Consider the following 22,500-nt stretch of genomic DNA (forward strand, 5'->3'; position numbering starts at 1 on the left):
CCCAAAAACTATTAGGATACTTTAGCCACAAAGCCACATTTAAAAGTCAAGTGAAATCGATAACTAGAATAAATGCAAATTGGTTTGTTATTTAAAGAAAGAAAAAATAAATAATTGTGACCAGTGTTGGGAAAGTTACTTTTAAATTCATTACAATATTGCATTACTCCATAAAAAAAAGTAACTAACTGTGTCACTTAGTTACTTTTTATGGAAAGGAATGCATTATGTTACTTTTGCATTACTTTTTCTCACTGGGCTGGTGTTGCTTGTTTGTTTTAAAAAAAGTTGTATTTTGTCAAAATACGCCTGGCTGTGGGCGCTTGAGAGCGTTTTCTTCAGTTGAGACGCTTTGCTTGCTATGATACTGAATATCCACCAAAATGTTACTAGTATGTAATTTCACAGATCGTTTGTTTCTGTGTTGTTTCTATATAAAAATGTCGATATTATTTAACATATTTTACTACTGCAGGTTTGCGTAATATTCTGAGTTTGCCTTTGACAGCTTTTATTCATTTTGAGAAACACTGAAGCTGTTTTTGTGTGTATGATTATGTACTATAGTGTTGTAACTTTAGCTATGTTTACATGCACACTTTTTGTTTCATTCAGACTGAATTAATTGAATCTGAACGTAACATGAACGCTGATAAATGATCAGGTTGATGTGCGTGTTTATATGTCATAAGCTTCAAATTGGACTTGATTTTTTGGACCACTCTTCTACACTGCTTCTTTTCTGTGTTTCAAAGAGCAGACGACTTATCTATTTCAGGCCCTAAGTAGAGACAAAGAGCACATGAACAGTTTTGCTGTGCTGCTTATATTTATCAAGTTGTAAAAGAAGAGCCTTCCCGGAGCCAAAACAAGGTGTGTGTGGACGAGAGTCTGGAACGAGGGATGTGCTGCTCCTCTTCACACACTTTTAAAATGACATGAAAGTCACATCATACGCCATCACGTCATCTGTACTTCATTGCACATGCGCAGTACTTTCCAGCTCCAGTTTTCAATGCGATCGAGTGTTTACACGTCCTCTCGATCGGATCAGAAAAGGTTTAAACCACTCATTACAATCGGATTTGGCCAATTCGTTTTGGTTACATGTGAGTCTTTTTTTCCAACCGTGCTACTAGTCTGATTACCATCGGATTATTAGGGTCCATGTAAACACAGATGCTGACTGTGACACCGTTTGTTTTGTAAGAACATGTCCATCCGCAGCTGTGTTGTGCTGAACTCTGGTGTGTGTGAACACACTGATCTGCTTGACACTGGTTGCTTAAAGTCAGTGCAAAAGTGATTTTGAAAAGTGAAGTCTGTTCTGAGAAAATCTCTAGCAGAATTAGTTTACGTATGCCGCTTGCTTTGGTATTTTGTTTTCTAATGCAATAACATTTGGCCATTTAAAGTGCAACTTACATGTTGTAATACTCTGAAGCCTCTACTGTGTATATACAGTATATAAGACCTTTACTGGATGATACAATCTCTGGCAATTAAAAGAATCACACAGACATCAAATAACCAGCACTGTTAGAGAGACTGTCCCGAGTTAAAGGGTTTGCTGACCGCTGGCAGAGGAAATGAGGTGTGTGTGTGTGTGTGTGTGTGTGTGTGTGTGTGTGTGTGTGTGTGTGTGTGTGTGTGTGTGTGTGTGTGTGTGTGTGTGTGTGTGTGTGTGTGTGTGTGTGTGTGTGTGTGTGTGTGTGTGTGTGTGTGTGTGTGTGTGTGTCCTCCAGCAGAGGAAGCAGCCGGTCCCTGCTGATCTCTCTGTTATCTGGCTCAGCACATGTGACATATACTACACAACAACACAACACAATAACTCAAAGCTCAGTTCCCGATGTCCATCACTACAGGACAAAAACAGTCAAACTCCACTAAAGTTAGAAAACAAACAGCAACTTTAATTTGAAAATCCTTACGCAATGAAGCTTCCAATATTTATCAGAGAAGCACAGACCTTCCACAACAACAGTGGACATTATTAATAAACCATAACATGAGCTTTTAAAGTGCTCCTCTGCACGAAAACCTCCAATAAGACATCTAACTTCGGCTGAGGACATCTCTGACTAATAAATAACCCATATTTCAACCCAGTTTCACACGGTCTCTTCTCTTGTGTTAGAGAGGGAGTGTCATGAAACACTGGATCTCTCAGCTGGATGGGCTAAAAAAACACCTCTATTAATGTGATCATCTCATAAATATAGAGCAAGTGGACCAGTGCTACAGAGACCACAGAATTAATGGACCCAGTGAAACCAGGTCAACATCGTGTGTGTGCTTCTGTAGGTATACAGGGTTTTCAACACACACATTACTGCATATCCCACTGCTTTTCTGAATCCATTAGTGATTTGAGAATGGCCACTTCACTGAATACTCCAGCATAAACAAATAATCTGGACTTTAGTGCCATACCGTTTTAATAAATGCATACTTATTGTCAAACAGCATTGCTTAAATACTAGTCCAGACCTCAACTTCCCCACAAACACTATTATAGTCCAGGCTTACCAGCTGTCCAGCTCCAGTTCAAGCAGAGACTGTGTTCTCTCTGAGTTGCACTGCAAACACCACATGTCTGCGGAAGAATGCGTGTCCACAAAGAGCCGAACTCAACCATCACTGGATCCGAAAGCACAACAGCAGCTCTAGTGCTCAGAGACACTCTCTCTATCTCTCTCTCTCTCTCTCTCTCTCTCTCTCTCTCTCTCAGAGACCCGGAGGAACTCCACCAGCTGATCTGAGGCCAATAGCTGTCGAAACACAAACTCTGCTTCAGATGTAAGAGGTTGTAGCAAAGAGAAGGCGGGAAGGAACGAACACTGACTTCTGCACGGGTGGCAGAGGAATGCAAGTGGGAAAATGTGGAAGCACCTCTATTAATAGAGCCTTTCAGAGAGAGAGAGAGAGAGAGAGAGAGAGAGAGAGAGAGAGAAAGAGAGAGAGAGAGAGAGAGAGACCGAGAGAGAGTGAGAGAGAGAGACAGAGAGAGAGAGAGAGAGAGAGAGAGAGAGAGACAGAGAGAGAGTGAGAGAGAGAGACAGAGACAGAGACAGAGAGAGAGAGAGAGAGAGAGAGAGAGAGAGAGAGTGAGAGAGAGAGACAGAGAGAGAGTGAGAGAGAGAGACAGAGACAGAGACAGAGAGAGAGAGAGAGAGAGAGAGAGAGAGAGAGAGTCCTTTTATCGTGTCCTGTTCAAACTCTCCAGCGTTTGCTGCTCTTTTTTTGACGATCAAGTGTTTATGATTCATGTGAAACACACATGCACACTCTGTCTCAGTATTATAAAACATGCGGCATGGTTTTTTGGAGAAAAAGAGGTTGAGTATTCTTTGACCTTGCTTGAGTGTCCTCTTTTTGAATTCATATGGGAATTTATAAAACTTAACAGTCCTTGATGCTGATTGGTCAATGGCCATGTTTTATTTATTATAAAGCACGACTATGACCACTTCACTGAACAGATCCGTGTATCACCAAAGACTTTAGAAACACAGTTCACTCATATTACTATGAATGGGAGAAAGTGCAACACACAACATGGCGGAATTAGCAATGCCTTCTAAATAAAGGAGCCATTCGTCGATTGGTAAAGTCATTGTGTTACTGCGGCTGCATTGGTGGATCTAGTCTGAAAAAGCATGAGAATCAACATTTATGAAGCAGTTGTCAGATTTCATTGGTGATTTCAAATATGATATTTATATGAAACTGCAGAAGAGGACGACGTGAGCAGCAGGACTGACACTGGCCCGCTCTGAATAATGCCATCTGAGGTGACAGAACAAAGAGAAAATAACTACCAGATGGCCAACTGTTTCCTGTACAAGGACAGCAATCCCTGCGCCTGCACTGCTGGATGAAGGTGACCGCGTCCGCTCATTACAAGCGGACGTTTCCCTCCCTGTGGAGAAGATGACTGCTTCCTTTGGGTTTGCTGCTTCTTAAACTTCAAACCTTGCATTGCACAAGAAGGAAACACATGACAAGTTCAGAGAAGACATGTGAAGCATTACAAACATCCATTAGTCAACAGCTACAAAGAAAGAATGACACTGACAACTGATGTGTCTGTTTCACTGTTTCACTGTCCCTCCTCCAGACGTCACAGTCAAGTTCTGCAAGCGTCACAGCAAACTTCCCAATCCCAGCCATGCGTACAGCAAGCTTCAAACAGACACAGTGTGATTCAACAGCAGATTTTGAATGTCCACTTCATGACCATCACACTAAGATGAGTTGCACACTGGAGGTTTGTGGGAGTTTTGCCTGGTTGTTATTCACAGAAGGAGTCTGTCCGACAGGTTGATGTCAGATCCGGGAACTCCAAATGGCCCTCCATAAAACATCTGCTTCAACTCAAAGCACAAGCCTTCAGTGACTAACTCCCACCAGGCCCTCCACGACCGCTTCTCATTATCCAGCCTGAAGTCATCTCAAAGAGTTATGGCTTAACAAGAACTGACCAGAAAATGTGAAAAGAGAAAAAGGGTGTTGAAAAGCAACAGCACCCCTGAAAAAGCAGAAACCGATGTCATTCCATTTTTCTGATTCTAATGGGCTTTCCTGAAAGCAGACCTGTTATGTGTGGCCAAAACTGCTGTTGGACAGGCTGAGTCCGCTGTAAAGAGGATCTTCTGTGGGATCTGAAGGACTCCAGGAAGAACATCTAGGGATAGGGAAGCCGTTTTTAGAGACATTCCCAACAAAAAAGAACATCGGAATGCCTCCACGAAGGACCCGTTAGCAAAGCACAGTGTAACAAGGTTAGATGTTATGGGAAGAAGGAGGCGGGAACTAGCGAACAATAAAAGAATTTAATAACAAAATAAAACAAATACAAAAACGAAAGTAAAGACGGCAGTCCCTCACCGTCGACACACATAAAACAAAACATAAAATAAAATCCAGGCCCGGCCTCTCTCCATCTCCACTGTCGTCCACTCCCCCTTTCATGCTTCCGCTCCTCCGTGAGAGATACGAGACCGGTGCGTCGCACAGGAGTCGCTCATTAGTAATCACGCCACCGGCCTCACGCCGCTCTCTCACGGCCCTCGGCCTCGTCCTGCTCGCCACACAAACATTCAAAGGCACTACCTGCAGGGCCCAGAGAAGAGACCGCAAGTTTGATAAAGTTGAGAGACAATTTAAGCTATATTTATTTGCATCAACTATGTTAAAGTGTTAGTTCACCCAAAAATGAAAATTCTGTCATTAATTATTCACCCTCATGTTGTTCCAAACCCGTAAGACCTTCGTTCATCTTCAGAAAACAAATTAAGATATTTTTGATGAAATCTGAGAGCTTTCGGATCCCTCCATAGACAATTAAGTTATTGCAACTTTCAAGGCCCAGAAAGGTAGTAAATCATACAGTAGTTAAAATGGTCCACGTGATTACAGTGGTTCAATCTTAATGAAGCAACGAGAAAACTTTTTGTGAATGAATCATCCAATCATGGTTGTATCTCTCTATTAGTGTAACTCGATCTTAGTGCTGCATTTGACACTATCGACCACAACATTCTTTTAAATAGACTCGAAAATTATGTTGGCATTAGTGGAATTGCAGTAGCATGGTTTATGTCATACTTATTTGACCGTTATCAGTTTGTAGCAGTAAATGAAGAGATGTCTTATCGGTCAAAAGTTCAGTATGGCGTACCACAAGGCTCAGTACTAGGACCGCTGCTGTTCACTCTGTACATGCTACCTTTAGGAGATATCATTAGGAAGCATGGCATTAGTTTTCACTGTTATGCTGATGATACTCAGCTCTATAATTTCTACGAGCCCTTGACGAAACTTACCAATTCACCAAATTAACGGAATTCATAGCTGATATAAAAAAGTGGATGACTAGTAATTTCCTACAACTTAATTCTGAAAAAACAGAGATTCTAATTATTGGACAAAAAACTTCCTCACTTAATAACCTAGAATACTGTCTAACACTTGATGGCTGCTCTGTCAAGTCCTCATCGTCGGTTAGGAACCTGGGTGCTCTTTGATACCAATCTTTCATTTGAAAGTCACGTTTCTAGTATCTGTAAACCCACATTCTTCCATCTTAAAAATATATCTAAATTACGTCATATTCTCCCAATGACAAATGCGGAACAATTAGTTCATGCTTTCATGACATCAAGACTAGATTATTGTAATGCTCTACTGGGTGGTTGCCCTGCACGCTTAATAAACAAACTACAGCTGGTCCAAAACGCAGCCGCTAGAGAACCAGGAAGTATGACCATATTAACCCGGTTCTGTCAACACTGCATTGACTCCCTATTAAACATCTACTGTACGTCACGGCGTTGGCTAGAGGCAAAAAAAGGTAAATCTGAAGGCAGCCAATACAAACCAACACAGATTCGGATACATAAGGAGCTTAAAATGTCATCTTGTTGAGTTTTTAGGTGCAATAATCAAAGGAGTACAGGCTCCAATTAAAAATTTTATCGCATAATGTTTTCTAAACTATTGTAATTATCTGTGAATCATCTGTGATCGTATATACATTGATGTGATTGATTGTGACTAAACTTTTTGAAGAATCTGGTAAGAAAGAATAATCAAATACATAAAGTTAAAATATTTATTTGCTGCATCTGAAATTTTTATTTCTGGAAAATATTCACATCTTTAAAATTTGTAATGTAATGTTACACTTTACATGGTCGTCTTCTGGCCTTGGCGCTGGCTTGGCAGAACTGCGGATCGTACCACACAAGTCGTGTACGTGACCATTCAGCACATAGTTATAGGCATCTAAAGATTTATATGCCTTCAGTTTCTCTTTATGCTCGGTTTCTCTATCAGGTAGGTGTAGATATGTAGCCACTTAACCGGAGGTAACGTTAACTGGACAGTAAGTTACCTTACACGATAAAATAAAATCTGATTTTCTCCAGTCATTGTTAAAAAAACAAGCTAACAGAACTTGCTAACTGACGTTATTGAAGCGGCCAGGAGAATAGTTCTGCCTCCACCTAAGCTCCGCCCACAAAAAACGTCACTGAAAAGGGGTCTATAGACTAAACATGTGGTGTGCATGTGCACGACATCAACGTTTTCACAGATTTACGTTTTTGAAGTTTAACACGAGGATAACGTTTTTTTAACATTTTCTAAAAGTTTGCATTCTGGAGAAACACTGTTGTGCAAATGAACGGCCAGAACACATTAAAAGTTTCTGTTTTCTGTTAGAATGGTGTCTTGTTAGCGGCCCCTAAGTTAATGACCAATGATCTTTGCAACGGAACTGAATCAATCAAAACTAACTTTAGTTGGACAATAACTTTATTCTAGAGCTGCTGTAAAGCCAAAACAATCTCTGTTACTTTAATTTACTATTATCACTGTAAAGCTGCTTTAAAACAGTCCATATTGTTAAAAGCGCTATATAAATGAAGGTGACTGACTATAGGAGCCGGCCAATTATGGGAAATGCAGGAAAAGACAAAAACAAACCAAAAGCCCTTGAAAACAGAAACACGACAGACTGTCACTATGTTCGTGTGCATTCCTGCAGAACATTTGACCTCTATCCATTTTTACTAACAGTTAACTAAAAACAACACCAGAGTTTTGACAGCGTTGTATGGTAGTGATCGGCTGGAATGGCATGGATTCAGGAGAAAACACAGTCAATGTCAACCTAAGAGAGGGAACTTCAGGGAAGTGGATCAGTTATTGGAAGTGGAATAATTTTAGCCTAACAGCTCCAATTCCAATTCACTTTCATTCTACGGAAAATATATTCCTGGATATTCCGCTATATCACTTATTTGGCATGAAAAAAGAAAATCATGTATAGGTTTATAGGCACGAGGGAGACTAAATAGGAAAAGGACATCAAGCCAAACCCATTCGTTAGGCCTGGATGGGCAGGTGAACCCTAATGGAAAAAAGGTATACTTTATTGTGTTTGAAATATATTCCCTTTTTCAATAGTACATTGCAAATATACTAACAAAAATTGTACTATCGTTAAATACATTAAAAGTATATTAGCATCATGCTTTTACCTATTTTCACAATTCAACTTTTAACACACTTTAAAATAATTGTACTTTAGAATATTTTCTAAAAAATATATATTTTAGAAAATATACTTGAAGTGAAAATTCAGTTTATTTTTTAAAAGTGTATTTATTTGCACTTTATTAAAAAATATATTTTAGGTATATCTTAACTGTGTGCTAAAATGATCATTGTAACAATGCAATGAAAGTATACTTTCAAAATACATTATAGTATACATTAGTATTTTGTACAAAGTATAACTAAGTATTATTTGTCTATTAATGTGCATTTGTTTTTCACCAATGAAATAAAGAAAAATAGAGAAAGAATATCCATCCTTTAAAGAATCCAACTTGATCATGAAAACAGGTCCACTCCACAGTATGACACTACAGTATTTTCTTCTAGATCTGCTGTACAGCAGAAACAAACTTTGTTGCATTATTTTCCTGTTATCTCTGTAAAGCTTCTTTGAAACAATCTGTTTTTGGAAAAAGCGCTAAAGAAATAAAGGTGACTTGACAGTCAGATGTCACAAACTCCATTTAATGAAGCAGTTTTATCTGATATAGCAATAGCCAATCCAATCAATCTAATTCAAGCTGGGATTGCTGCAAATCCTCTATAAATATGAAAACACTGGTTCACAAATGTCAGCCAGTAAAGTAGATATTTCTCTGCTGTCAGCTCTGAACAAACGATCTCTTCCTGTCCTGAGTCCTGTTCTAAAGACCCCACTGTCAAGCTCCTGAAATTTGCAGACGACACCACTGTCATCGGTCTCATCCGAAACGGTGACGAGTCTGCTTACAGACTGGAGGTTGAACAGCTGGCTGCCTGGTGCAGTTATAACAACCTTGAGCTGAACACGGTCAAAACAGTGGAGATGATCGTGGACTTCAGGAGGAACAGCCCAGCACTCCCCCCACTCACCATCATGAACAGCACTGTGGAAGCAGTGGAGTCATTCAGGTTCCTGGGCACTATCATCTCTCAGGACCTGAAGTGGGACAATCACATTGACTCCACTGTGAAAAAGGCCCAGCAGAGACTGTACTTCCTTCGCCAGCTGAGGAAGTTCAACCTGCCACAGGATCTGCTGATTCAGTTCTACTCAGCCGTCATTGAGTCTGTCTTGTGCGCTTCCATCACTGTCTGGTTTGGTTCAGCTACCAAATCAGACATCAGGAGACTACAACGGACAGTCCGGACTGCGGAGAGGATTATTGGTGCCCCCCTGCCAAACCTCCAGGACCTGTACTCTTCCAGAGTGAGGAAGAGAGCAGGTAAAATCATCACAGACTCCACTCACCCTGGACACCACCTGTTTGAACTGTTACCGTCAAGACGGAGACTCAGATCACTGGCCACAAGAACATCTCGGCACAGGAACAGTTTCTTCCCACAGGCCATTTCCCTCCTGAACAGTTAACACACCTCCCAAGGCATATGCCTGTAAGTGCAATACTCCCACTGTTTAGTGCAATATCCTACAACTCAGGTGATACTTATATGTAGATTTATTTATTTATAATATTCAAAACACTGTAAATAGGTTCATAATCTGTAAATCTGAAAATGTCTATTCTGACTAAACCCAACTGTGATAGTTTTATTCTCATATATTTATATTTTTATTTTTTATTCTTATAATTTGTAGTATTATGTTTCATGTTGTATTTGTATATGTCCACTGGAAGCCTCAGTACCAAAACAAATTCCTTGTGTGTGCAAGCACACTTGGCAATAAAGCTCTTTCTGATTCTGAGTCTGTTTTGTTTGACCCAGAGCGGTTGAGTCAAATCTACTTCTTCTCTGTTTGATATTCGATATCTAATGTGGCCTAAGTTTACAAATACTTTTTTGGAGGCCACAGTATAAATTTAGCATATATATTTAAGTCACACACACACACACACACACACACACACACACACACACACACACACACACACACACGCGCACGGAAGAGATCACGAGTGCCTCACTCAAAACACATGTGCTGTCTGAGATCAGATAGACCCAACAGCAGCATCAGTCCACCTCAACACAAACATAATGCCACGTGTTTCAGTGCTACTTGATGGTGAACATCGGAGTTAAAAATAAACAGTCTTTATTATTAAACCAAAACACTCAAACACACAGGGGAAAAGAAAAACCCCTATATGCCGACTTGAGAACTGACCATGAACAACTACTTCTTCTTCTTTTAGAGTTTAACTGGCGGTTGGCAAACCTACCGCCACCTCCCGGACAGGAGTGTGATCGTCGAGAATAGTCGTGAGGGAATTATTCACCCATGCGCACTTATACCTTTGGTATAAATATACACATATTAAATACGGTAAAACAACCCCGTATTTTTGAGAAACCTCATAACTGGATTTTTAACACTTTTAGATACATCTCCTAAGAGATTAACTAAAGTAAGCGCTTTCTCTTCTTTATATAGGACTTGACCATGAACTACTGAAACACAGGGCTATAAATACAGGGGTAGAACAAGGTAATCTAAACCAGACACAGGTGAAACTAATAGAAACAAATGAGAATATAATCAGTAACTAAGGAAACCCAACAGAATGTCAAAATAAGAGTCCATATAACAGAACAAACCTGACAGGTGTAACAAGCTGAGTTAAAATATAAACACAAGCGTTCAAATGTTTGGGGTCGGCAAGACTTTACTGTTTTTGAAAGAAGTCTATTCTGCCCACCAAGGCTGCAAAAATACAGTAAAAACAGAAATATTGTGAAATATTACAATGTAAAACTAATGTTAACAAATACAACGTTTGATTTTAATAATGTATTAGTAAATATTGAAATTAACAAACTAAGATTTAATAAATGCTGTAGAAGTATTTATCATTCTTAGTTCATGTTAACTAAAGTAGTTAACTAATGAACCTTACTGTAAAGTGTTACCAAAAATTAAATGCATAAATAAAAAACTTAATGACCCCAAACGTTTGAACTTTTACCACTTGACATGAACTCCGGTGCAGGAGTCACTGTCTGCTGGGTTTAGTCCCAATTCTGCACAAATGCCTGTCGTTTTCCAGTCATCTTGAAGAAGTTACCCAAATCTTTTGCTTGGGAGTGTACTGTATGTCTCCAGGTAAGGCTGGATATACTTATAGTAGTTGTAGGTTACAGTTATTAAATCCTTTATGTGGTGAGGTTGAGGGTTATGAAACCTGAATGAATAGAACTACGATTATGAAAACAAATATTATGATCATTGAAATAATATGAATTATTATAATCAAACCATGTATTGCAAAGTTTTTCCCACCACTTTTAATCAGTGCTGCGCAGCAAGTCTATATGAACTGACAGACACAAGCTTATCTCAGAGATCTCTTCTGCTGTCATACTGGACTTGATGCCAATGTTTTGAGCTTTTGGGCTTTTTCTCGGGATTTACATAAGGAAGACTGGTTTTGATTCGGTTAATCCTGTAGGAGAGATGACACTGAATCATTCATGAGAATATCACATTTCCTCTCTGACTGAACACTCAACACTTCCATTGGTCATCAGCAGCTTATATAATAGTTTTTGTACCAGTAGATGGGGTAGACGGGGCAGCAATATCACATTTGAGCTCTAGTTTCCAGCACTGAACAACAGTGGTGCAGTGTAATAAAGTTGCTGGTTCAATCCCAGAGAAACTTTCATTCAAGACACTTAACCCTGTAAACTTGACATATGAAAAAGTACTCGGAACAGTTAACCTTTAGACAAATTATATAAAACAAATCTAATAATCATATTTAATAAATCAGGTTTGTATGGCTCATATAGTATGAAATACAGTAGGAAGATATGAAGCTCACACAGCAGGCAGTGCGGGGCTAGACCATGGCAGAGCCACTTTTATCTTGAAGCTAAAGTTCACCTAAAAAATGTAAATTCTGACATCATACCTTCATGTCGTGCCAAATATGACTTTCTTCTGTAAAGGCCATTGCACACTGAGTCCAAAATTCGCATCCGAAATTTTAACACGTTAAAAAAAAAATTCGGCCTCACGGTATGTCAATCACGCTTGCACACTGCCTCCGAAACTTTCGTCCGTCATAAAAAAATCGAATCGGGATCGATTTTCTGCGTTTTTCGCATCCGTAGCAAGCAGTTTGAATGGTGTTGAATAGTGTTTTGACAATTCAGAGCCACCGAATCACGAATATGAAAAAACGCATACGAAAATTTCGGACTCAGTGTGCAATGGCCTTTAAGCTTAAAAAGATATTTTGAGAAATGTCTGATTGTTGTGTGTGTGTGTGTGTGTGTGTGTGTGTGTGTGTGTGTGTGTGTGTGTGTGTGTGTGTGTGTGACATGTGCGAGCTCGTTGAGCGCACATCCCTTTTTCACAGACATCAGTTTTATGAAGTTTGTAGTTCCGTCAGATATGTCAATAGCAAAGAAAGTAAAATGGGGAGCATGTTACTAACCTGCTGGAGCAGCTCTAAATATTCACTGTGCTATTTAATTTAAGGGGTCCTATTATGCCCTTTTATAAAGTTTTGATTTAGTTTTTGAGGTGTACTAGAATATACTTTCATACATGATTGTTAAAAAAAACATTATTTTTCACATATTTTACATTATTGAAGCATTCGTTGTAGTTCTTAGAAAGTGGTATCTGTTAAAATATCTCCTTTTGGAGTGGACTTTGAGCTTTGTTACCTTGCAGATATTTTGCAGATAACCTGTCATACACATAACACATTATCAATTTCTATTAGTTAAATAAGGTAAAATGATTGTTATGCTTCATAAACAAGGTCAGCCGCAACCGGTAACACTTCCTATAACACCTGATGTACTCATTACATCATAAGAAGAATGCCATCTATGCTAATGTCTCTTTGTTTATTCTGAGGTTTACTGTAGTCAGCCGTATCCGGGCCGTATCCAGATTAGATGGTGGACCTGCGCCTAGACACGACCACAACGCATCCCTGAATTTCAGAAGAGACAGTATCAACCATCATCCCGTGTGAAGGCCTCATCACCACGACAAAAGTTTCTTTCTTTTTTTTCACGACAAATGTTTTGTTTCCTCTGTACAGATGAAAACGTTATCAAAATGATTCCTCTTCACACGATTCCGCGGAAATTACTAAAAACGCTGTATTATGCATGCCAGACAAGTTATTGGCGATGTCACTTAGTAAAGAAAGACTACAAGTCTGCACACAAACGCACATGTTTATAGACTAAACACATAGTCAAGTCAAGTCACCTTTATTTATATAGCGCTTTTACAATACAAATTGTTTCAAAGCAGCTTTACAGAGATAACAGGAAAGTAAAGTTGTAATAGTATTGTTAAATTCAAAATTAAATGTTAAATGTCCCCACATGCACATAGTGAGCATGTGCACGCCGTCACCGTTTACACAGATTCACGTTTTTAAAGTTTACACATAGATGATAATGGTATTGTTTTCAAAACTCGTTTTCAAAAAAACGTCTCAGGTTACGTATGTAACCCTGGTTCCCTGAGAGGGAACGAGACGCTGCGTTGAGACGCGGTGGGAACGCTCTGCGTGATTGCGTCGTGAAGCACGTGTATAATCAGTCCAATGGAAGAGCGAGACGTCATAGGCGGTGACGTCATAGACCAGGAAGCTATAAAGCACACCAGAAAACAGACCGCGACAGCTTCTGAAAAAGCCTGAAGCAAGTCGATCAGGGCATGCAGGAAGTATGGCAGGAGAACGCAGCGTCTCGTTCCCTCTCAGGGAACCAGGGTTACATACGTAACCTGAGACGTTCCCTTTCAAGGGAACTCGAGCTGCGTTGAGACGCGGTGGGAACCCCATACCCACTACGCCATAAGACAAATGCCCGTTCTGTGTGAAGTCCTTGCGCACACTAGAAGCAAGCAACCTAGCCCCGGGAGTGGAGAGGTGTAGGCATAAAATCTGACAAATGTATGAGGTGAGGACCAGCCTGCCGCATTACAAATATCCTGAAGGGAAACACCCGAAATTAAAGCCTAGAGGCAGCCATACTCCTTGTAGAATGGGCCTGAACAGCCACAGGTGAACGTTGTCCGGCCGCTTCATAAGCAAGTGAGATAGCCTCAACTACCCACTTTCTCATTATCTGTTTAGATGCAGGGCAACCTATCTTAGGTTACCCGAAGCAGACAAATAATTGTTCTGATAAACGCCACTGAGCAGCTCTGTGGACCTAAGCATCCAAAGCCCGGACAGGGCATAACAGATTTAAGATTTTCCTGATCTGGGGTATTAAAGGTGGAGGACAGAAGGCCTGGAGCACAAATGACCCGCACATCTAGTTGGGACCTAGAAATACAACCCGATCTGGGGTGAAGAAATACTACCACCAACCAGGTGCAAATCCAAGTACGTGCAGGCCTCAGCCTCATGTACCACGGAGAAGACGAAATTAAGGATCTCTCCTCAGAGATAGCCCAGCAAAGAAACATTCATTACAGAAATCAAGTACTGTACCAACAGGGCAGATACGAGATTCAGAAGGCGTTCTCTGCACCAGGCAGAGAACAGCATATTAGTCTTCTCGTGGAGGGAGCTCTAGACATGAGTATGGTCTCCACGACCTCGGTCGAGAAACCTGAATCTATGAGCTGGGCCCCCTCAGAGGCCGAGCCCACAGTATCCACAACTCCAGAGCTCCCAGGAGCAAAGATATCGGGAAAAGCGTATAGGTGTTGTGGCAACCACACCTATTACATTACATCCAGTCCAAGCGGAGCTGGATGCGTGAAGGAGAACCACAAGGGCAATGCATTGTACAAGCGATGCGAAAGGTCGACTAGTAGTTTGACCGAAGTTCTCCCTAAGAAGCTCCACCACCTCGGGGTGAAGTCTCCATTCCCCGGGCCACAGCCCCTGCCTCAACAGGATATCTGCTCTGATATACGAGACCATCAGTGTGTTGTCCGGACCCTTCGCCGACCAACCACTCATGATTGCCCCCGACTTGTGAGGGAAACATCCGTCGATAGCATTATGCGTCGACAAGAAGCCCCCAACACTGGGCCTGGGCGAGGAACCAAGGTTCTTCCACATGACCGAGGCACGAAGGCATAGCCGCGTGACCTTGATCATGCGAAAACGGATTTCCCCTCGGAGAAAACCCCTTGGTCCCGAGCCACCACTGCAGGGGTCTCATGTACAGAAGGCCAAAAGTAACTACGTTGGACGCAACTGCCATGAGCCCCAGCCAAAGACCTTTCACCGAGCGGCCACTCATGACCGCCCCCCATCCTGTGAGGGAAGCATCCGTCGATAGCGTGACGCGTCGACAAGAAGCACCCAGCACTGGGCCCTGGGCGAGGAACCAAGGTTTCTTCCACATGACCGAGGCACGAAGGCATAGCCGCGTGACCTTGATCATGCGAAAACGGATTTCCCCTCGGAGAAAACCTCTTGGTCCCGAGCCACCACTGCAGGGGTCTCATGTACAGAAGGCCAAAAGTAACAACGTTAGACGCAACTACCATGAGCCCCAACAGTCTCAGAGACTGTTTGCAGTGAGTGACTGACCTAGTTTTACATTCTTTACGGCTGTGAGAATCGCAGAAATACGTGCAGGAGACAGACGTGCTTGCATTGTTGTCGAATCCCATAATACACCTAGAAAGTGGTCCTCTGAGCTGGGAGGAGTACACTCTTTTTGGTGTTGAGCCGCAACCCCAACCTCCTTATGTGGGACAGAACGACATCTCGATGTTGAACTGCCAAAAGCTCGGACTGAGCTAAAGTCAACCAATCGTCGATATAATTTAATACGCGAATGCCCTGGAATCTCAGATGAGCCAGAGCTGCATCCACGCATATTGTAAAAGGTGTGGGGTGATAACCTAGGCCGAATGGAAGAACCCGATACTGGTATGCTTCGCCCCTGAAAGCAAACCTCAGGAACCTCCTGTGATGAGGATGGATAGATAAGTAAGCGTCCTTTAAGTCTATTGTGACAAACCAGTCCTCGGACTGAATCTGTGACACAATCATATTTAGCGTAAGCATACTTTGAACTTAAGATTCTGAAACCTGCTGTTTAATTGACGCAGGTCTAGAGTAGGACGCAACCCCTCATCCTCTTTCGGAACAATGAAGTAATAGCAGTAAAACCCTGACTGTCTGCCGGGAGGAGGAACCCCTTCTACAGCTCCTTTTGCAGAAGTGTCAGTACTTCCTGCTCCATAACCAAAGCCTGCTCGGGGTCCACCACAGTGGGGAGGACCCCTAGAAATCTGGGCGGACAAGAACCGAATTCTGAACCCTTTTCTATAGTGTGCAGGACCCACCGAGAAATATGTGGCAGTAGTTTCCACGCTGCCAGAAATTCTACTAGGGGAACCAGTCTCTCAAGACTGGCCTCTGGATTTGGTTGAACAGTCAGTACGGTGCCCTGAAGCGGCGAACCGGCAGGGAACAACCGAACTGACCGTTCTACGACCCTCCTCGGAGGATCATATGGGGACGCTGACACCTCGGTGCCCTGAACGGCGAACCGGCAGGGAACAACCGAACTGGCAGCGCTGCGACCCTCCTCAGAGAGTCGCACCCCAGAGGGCGCCGAGGAGAAACGATTTCTCAAAACCGTCCCTGCCCCGGAGGAGCCCTCAGAAGCTTTATTAGAGATGACGACAGTCCTCAGATCTTGCCTCCCTTTAAATAACTTAGTTCCAATGACCCTCCTCGGAGGATCATTGGAAAAAGCAGGCACCTCGGCACCCTGAAACGGCGAACCGGCAGGGAAACCGAACTGACTGCTCTACGACCCCCCTCGGAGGATCGTTTGAGGACACTGACACCTTGGTGCCCTGAACGGCGAACCGGCAGGAAAACCGAACTGGCAGCGCTGAGACCCTCCTCAGAGAGTCGCAGCCCAGAGGGCGCCGAGGAGAAACGATTTTCTAAAAACCATCCCTACCCCGGAGGGGACCACCCTTTAGAAGCCTGATAGCCTCGGCGTCAGGGCTTCCTATTGTCCAAGCTTTTTTAGAGATAAAATAGTCCTCAGATCTTGCATATCTCTAACTGGCTAGACTGCTACCGCCACCCAAGTCCCCTTCGATTGTGGAGGAGCCAAATGGCGATGCTCGTTCTTGCACTCTGTGCTGCGAGGAGCTTAGTAGACTGAGACTGCTCCGCCCAGCAGTCTCGGGAACATTAGATTGGTGAGGAAGAAACCTCTGGAACGCCGCTGAACGGTTTATTCTTAGTTTTGTTTTGTTTTGTTTTTGAAAGCGGAGCGTCCAGAAGAACAGACATAATTTTATCTTATTTTTCTTTATTTTTAAATCAGAAAAACGTATATATATATATATATATAAATATATCACTCCGTGGCCACCAGCAGGAAAAACAACCGAACTGGCCGTGCTGCGACCCTCCTCAGAGAGTCGCCACCCAGAGGACGCAGAGGAGAAACGATCTCTCGAAACCGTCCCTCCCCAGTATAGTTTATCTGTTTTTGCACGACGCAATTCTCGAATAGCGTCAGTGCTGACAACCTCACATTCATCCATGTCTTTATAATTTACCCACCAGCGTTGCCTAATAAAAATTTTTTTTAGATGGCTGGTGGGTAACGTCGGGGTTAAAAATGATGACGCCGACTCGGGAGAGAGAAAGCTAGCAAGCGTCTCTTTAACCCGAGGCACTGTCATACCATGATACTTAATACCCATAGCATTACTATAGTTAGACGTTGGGCATTAAACACATAAAATAGAAACCGACTTATTTCACGATCTCGACACCACAGTGTGGTGTGGAGATAGGGAAAAAACGGCAGTCCCCGACGAGGAGGCTGAGATACAGAGTTTTTCTGTTTTTAGATTTATTTCATCTAATAAACTCTTTTTATTTTCACTCTCATAATGTTCAGCTGGCCAGAAAATATTTAACTAGCAACAGCACTAGATAAACCTCCTTTTAAAGCTCCTCTTTATTCAACAGAGTTATGAGCTGACTTATTTATTCATTTATTGAAAACTCAAACATCTGCCTTTTCTTAATATCTTTATTTGTTTTGTTCTCTTTTTCTAAACAAAACACTAACGATACCAATTCCTCGGAACTGGAAATCGCCAGCACTGGATCTGGCAGGTGAAAGCTGAGATAGGGCGGGGCCCGTCCCAACCCCCGCTGTCAGATCCGTTTGCGAACCCCAAAATGCGAGTCGCCGCCGTGCATCGGCAACAGCGGGACCCGCGCGGGGTGCGCGAACCGAACCGTCCTCCTCGAAGAACGCCCGGCGGGAGCGGAGCGTCCTCACGGACAGCTTCTCGCAATGCTCACAGTCAGCCCCCTCGAGAACTGACTGTGGCATGCTCCACTCCCAAATAGTAACAAAAAGCTGATGTGTGTGTCCCCACCCGTGATATAACGTGGGCAGGGAACAACACAAAAGCTGCTTGCTCTCTTTTGCCATAATATATATATATATATTGCAACTTGACAGACAACAATAAATATGACAAGGACAGAATACACAGATCGCTTGCTCAAGGCAACAGAAGCTGTCGCGGTATGTTTTCTGGTGTGCTTTATAGCTTCCTGGTCTATGACGTCACCGCCTATGACGTCTCGCTCTTCCATTGGACTGATTATACACGTGCTTCACGACGCAATCACGCAGAGCGTTCCCACCGCGTCTCAACGCTGCTCGAGTTCCCTTGAAAGGGAAACCTTTTAAAGTTTGCTTCTCAGGCCACCAAAACGCAGATTATTCAATCAAAAACTTACTAAAACTGGACAGTGACTCTCTTCTAGATCTGCTGTACAGCCGAAACAATCTTTGTTGCATTAATTTCATATTATCAATGCAAAGCTGCTTTGAAACAATCTATATTGTATAAAGCTCTATATAAAAGCAACATTTTAAAATGTATACAATGTTTAATGAGGGGCCAATGCAGTGTTGACAGAACCGGGCTAATATGGTCATACTTCCTGGTTCTGGTAAGAACTCTAGCGGCTGCGTTTTGGACCAGCTGTAGTTTGTTTATTAAGCGTGCAGGGCAACCACCCAGTAGAGCATTACAATAATCTAGACTTGATGTCATGAACGCATTGACTAATTGTTCCGCATTTGTCATTGGGAGAATATGACGTAATTTAGATATATTTTTAAGAAGGAAAATTTTGATTTTAAAGGTACTAGACACGTGACTTTCAAATGAAAGATTGGTATCAAAGAGCACACCCAGGTTCCTAACTGACGACGAGGACTTGACAGAGCAGCCATCAAGTGTTAAACAGTATTCTAGGTTATTACGTGAGGAAGTTTTTTGTCCAATAATTAGAATCTCTGTTTTTTCAGAATTAAGTAGTAGGAAATTACTAGTCATCCAGTTTTTTATATCAGCTATGCATTGCGTTAATTTGGTGAATTGGTAAGTTTCGTCAGGGCGTGAAAAAATATAGAGCTGAGTATCGTCAGCATAACAGTGAAAACTAATGCCATGTTTCCTAATGATATCTCCTAAAGGTAGCATGTACAGAGTGAACAGCAGCGGTCCTAGTACTGAGCCTTGTGGTACACCATACTGAACTTTTGACCGATAAGACATCTCTTCATTTACTATCAAATGCAGCACTAAGATCGAGTAACACTAATAGAGAGATACAACCAAGATCGGATGATAAGAGCAAATCATTTGTGACTCTAATGAGAGCTGTCTCAGTGCTATGATACGGTCTAAATCCTGACTGGAAATCCTCGCAGATACCATTTCTTTTAAGAAAGGAACACAGTTGTGAGGATACTGCCTTTTCTAGTATCTTTGACAGAAAAGGTAGATTTGAGATCGGCCTGTAATTGACTAATTCTGTAGGATTAAGTTTTTTTTAACAAGCGGTTTAATCATAGCCAGCTTAAAAGTTTTTGCTACGTATCCTAATGACAAAGATGAATTAATGATATTGAGAAGAGGATCTATGACATGTGGAAGCATCTCTTTCAGTAGGTTAGTTGGTATAGGGTCTAACATACATGTTGTCGATTTAGATGAATTAACGAGTTTATAAAATTCTTCCTCTCCTATGGCAATGAATGAATCGAATTTTTCTTCAGTGAGACTACACTGCACTGTCTGATGCGATACTGTAGTAGACGGTTGCATAGTTTTTTTCATTTTTTTGTATATTTTATTTATTTTTCAGTAATTTAGCCACTGTTTCAAATAAATACCTAGGGTTTTGCTTATTTTCTTCTAATAGGGTTGAAAAATAAGCAGATCAAACCGTTTTAAAGGCCTTTCTGTACGCAATCGTGCTCTCTTTCCATGAAATGTGAAATACCTCTAGTTTTGTTTTCTTCCAGTTTCGCTCAATTTTTGTGGCTGCTCTGTTAAGGGCCTGGGTGGGCCCTTAACTAGTGGGTCTAGCCAGACTATCAGGACTATATGAGATTCAGCTGGGGAAACCCAGACTCTAATAATACACTGGGGATGAAACGCAACATCAAAGCCCCGCCCCTCTGCTCCCTGCAGCCAATCCCTTTGCTCTCTGAACCCCACCCCCTTCTGTCAGATGACCCCGCCCCTTCATCAACCCAGAATCCCACCCCATCTGATCCCAGAGACCCGCTGACGCTCCCATTATGGAAGTTACCTTTACATGTATTCATTTAGCAGACACTTTATTAAAAATAACTAACAAATGAGGAACATCACAAGCAACGTTGAGCAGTCCGCACAAGCTGATATATGGGATAAAGACACAGTCACCTGCTGAAACACCTCTTCCACATCTTCATCTGTCCAAAAATCGTAAAGAAAATGGCAAAAGAAGCACTGAAGGAAATGTATCAATCGTAATTTGGAATAAATGATTTTCCAAACTGTTAGTTTAAATATCACTTCACAAAAGAACAGCTCAGATCAGCATGGATTTCAATGGTTGGTTGCATGCGTTTCATTGGTTTCAAATTGTGATAAATATTCCTTTAGCATTTTTTGGTACAGACAGGGGAAATATGAGACACTGTCAAAGATGCTAATTAAACATTGGAATATTGAGTTTCCATCCCATGTGTTCAAGAGAACAAAATAGTCACTTCTATGAAACTGCAAGGTGCAGAGTAAATAAAAAGTTGCTACAGTTCGAAGGCTGTGACTTTTTACCCTATATAAATAAATTAAATTAAATAAATAAATAAAAAATGTTCGGAGGTGGATACCTGGTGTTCGGGAACACAATTGTTTGGTAGTTCTGGGAGGGCATTACACCAAATCATTCTGATGACAGCGTTTCAGATCAATGATGGATATCGAGGGGTTCACGGGATTCACGCTCGTGCACAGTGTTGCTAATAAACTGGATGTAATTCAAGTTCTGTTGCTTTTATATGAAAATAAATATAATTAACAAGACACCCAAAGTACTTATTATTTAATTCCATTCCAAATAAGTGTTTATCAATCATCTTTTATTTAATACAGACATAGGCTATGTGTCTTTTTGTTTTTATAATAAAATGACATTGCATAACCCATAGAGCATAGAGATCGCACTGTCCGAGAGTTTGGGAATATTCACACATAACATATACACATAAAACATGATATCCGAGTTTTAAAATCAAACATTTTAAAAGAGAACAATACATCACGGTTGTTTAAACCAATCAACATTAAGCTGTGTCGTCAGCAAGTCGTTTCCCATCATGCTTTTGATCAGCGCAGTCGGTGGAGAGCAACTGCGCGCGAGTGCAGAATCCGACACTTGCGCTCGCGAGAGCTTTTTGACACACGTCAGCATGACATCAGACAAGGCGGACCGCACTCGGACACATTTCTAACCGGCATGCATCTCACGCTGATCACCGGTGATCGGTTCTGCGCAGATTTTGCTCGTCTCAAACAAGCCTAAAGGCTTGTTCGACTTGAACTGGCGCTGCACAGACCGATCGGTTGATGACATCAAAGTACCGCGAGAGCGATTCAAAAGCATAAGGAGCCGTCTGCTCTCTAATCGCTCTCGCGGTACTTTGATGTCATCAACCGATCGGTCTGTGCAGCGCCGGTTCAAGTCGAACAAGCCTTAATATTTCAGGTGTTGTGCAATGAGATTGGTCCAGTTATCCAATCACATGATCCTCTGAGGCAGAGTCACATGAGTTTGTGTTGCGCAATGAGGGATTTAGCCAGTAAATGTGTTTCCATCGTAGATTATGCACATTTTTTCTTAATAAATAAAAAAAATTACTTGCCTCAACTGAGCGCATACGTTTTTTATGCACATTTTAAGATTTTTATGCACATCTTGGTGTTTCCATCCAGTGTTTTTTATGCGATACCTCACAATTTTCATAAAAGTATATGTAAGGGAATCATTTGGTTTAGTGGCGGTCAGTGGTTCAGTACAGACTCATAAACCTGAAGGTGGTTCGTGACCTCTAACAGTGATCAAATATCAGTCAAACTTACTG

General features: G+C 41.7%; 1 protein-coding gene across 6 annotated transcripts in view; it reads right to left on the reverse strand.

Moving 5' to 3' along the window:
* iqsec1a (IQ motif and Sec7 domain ArfGEF 1a) overlaps positions 1–22,500 on the reverse strand; it is a 137,902-nt gene that overhangs the window by 47,955 nt on the left and 67,447 nt on the right. The window contains exon 1 of one of the 6 annotated variants that reach the window (XM_077217733.1): positions 2,530–2,850. The exons of the other annotated variants lie outside the window; for them this stretch is intronic. Coding sequence (XP_077073848.1) covers positions 2,530–2,594 — 65 coding nt within the window. The 5' untranslated portion in view covers positions 2,595–2,850. Of the gene's footprint in view, positions 1–2,529; positions 2,851–22,500 lie in introns of those variants that run through there. 6 annotated transcript variants of the gene reach the window in all.

Source organism: Siphateles boraxobius, unplaced genomic scaffold, assembly GCF_051911475.1.
Source record: "Siphateles boraxobius isolate OS27281-9 unplaced genomic scaffold, OSU_SipBor_1 76, whole genome shotgun sequence".
Lineage (NCBI taxonomy): Eukaryota > Metazoa > Chordata > Actinopteri > Cypriniformes > Leuciscidae > Siphateles > Siphateles boraxobius.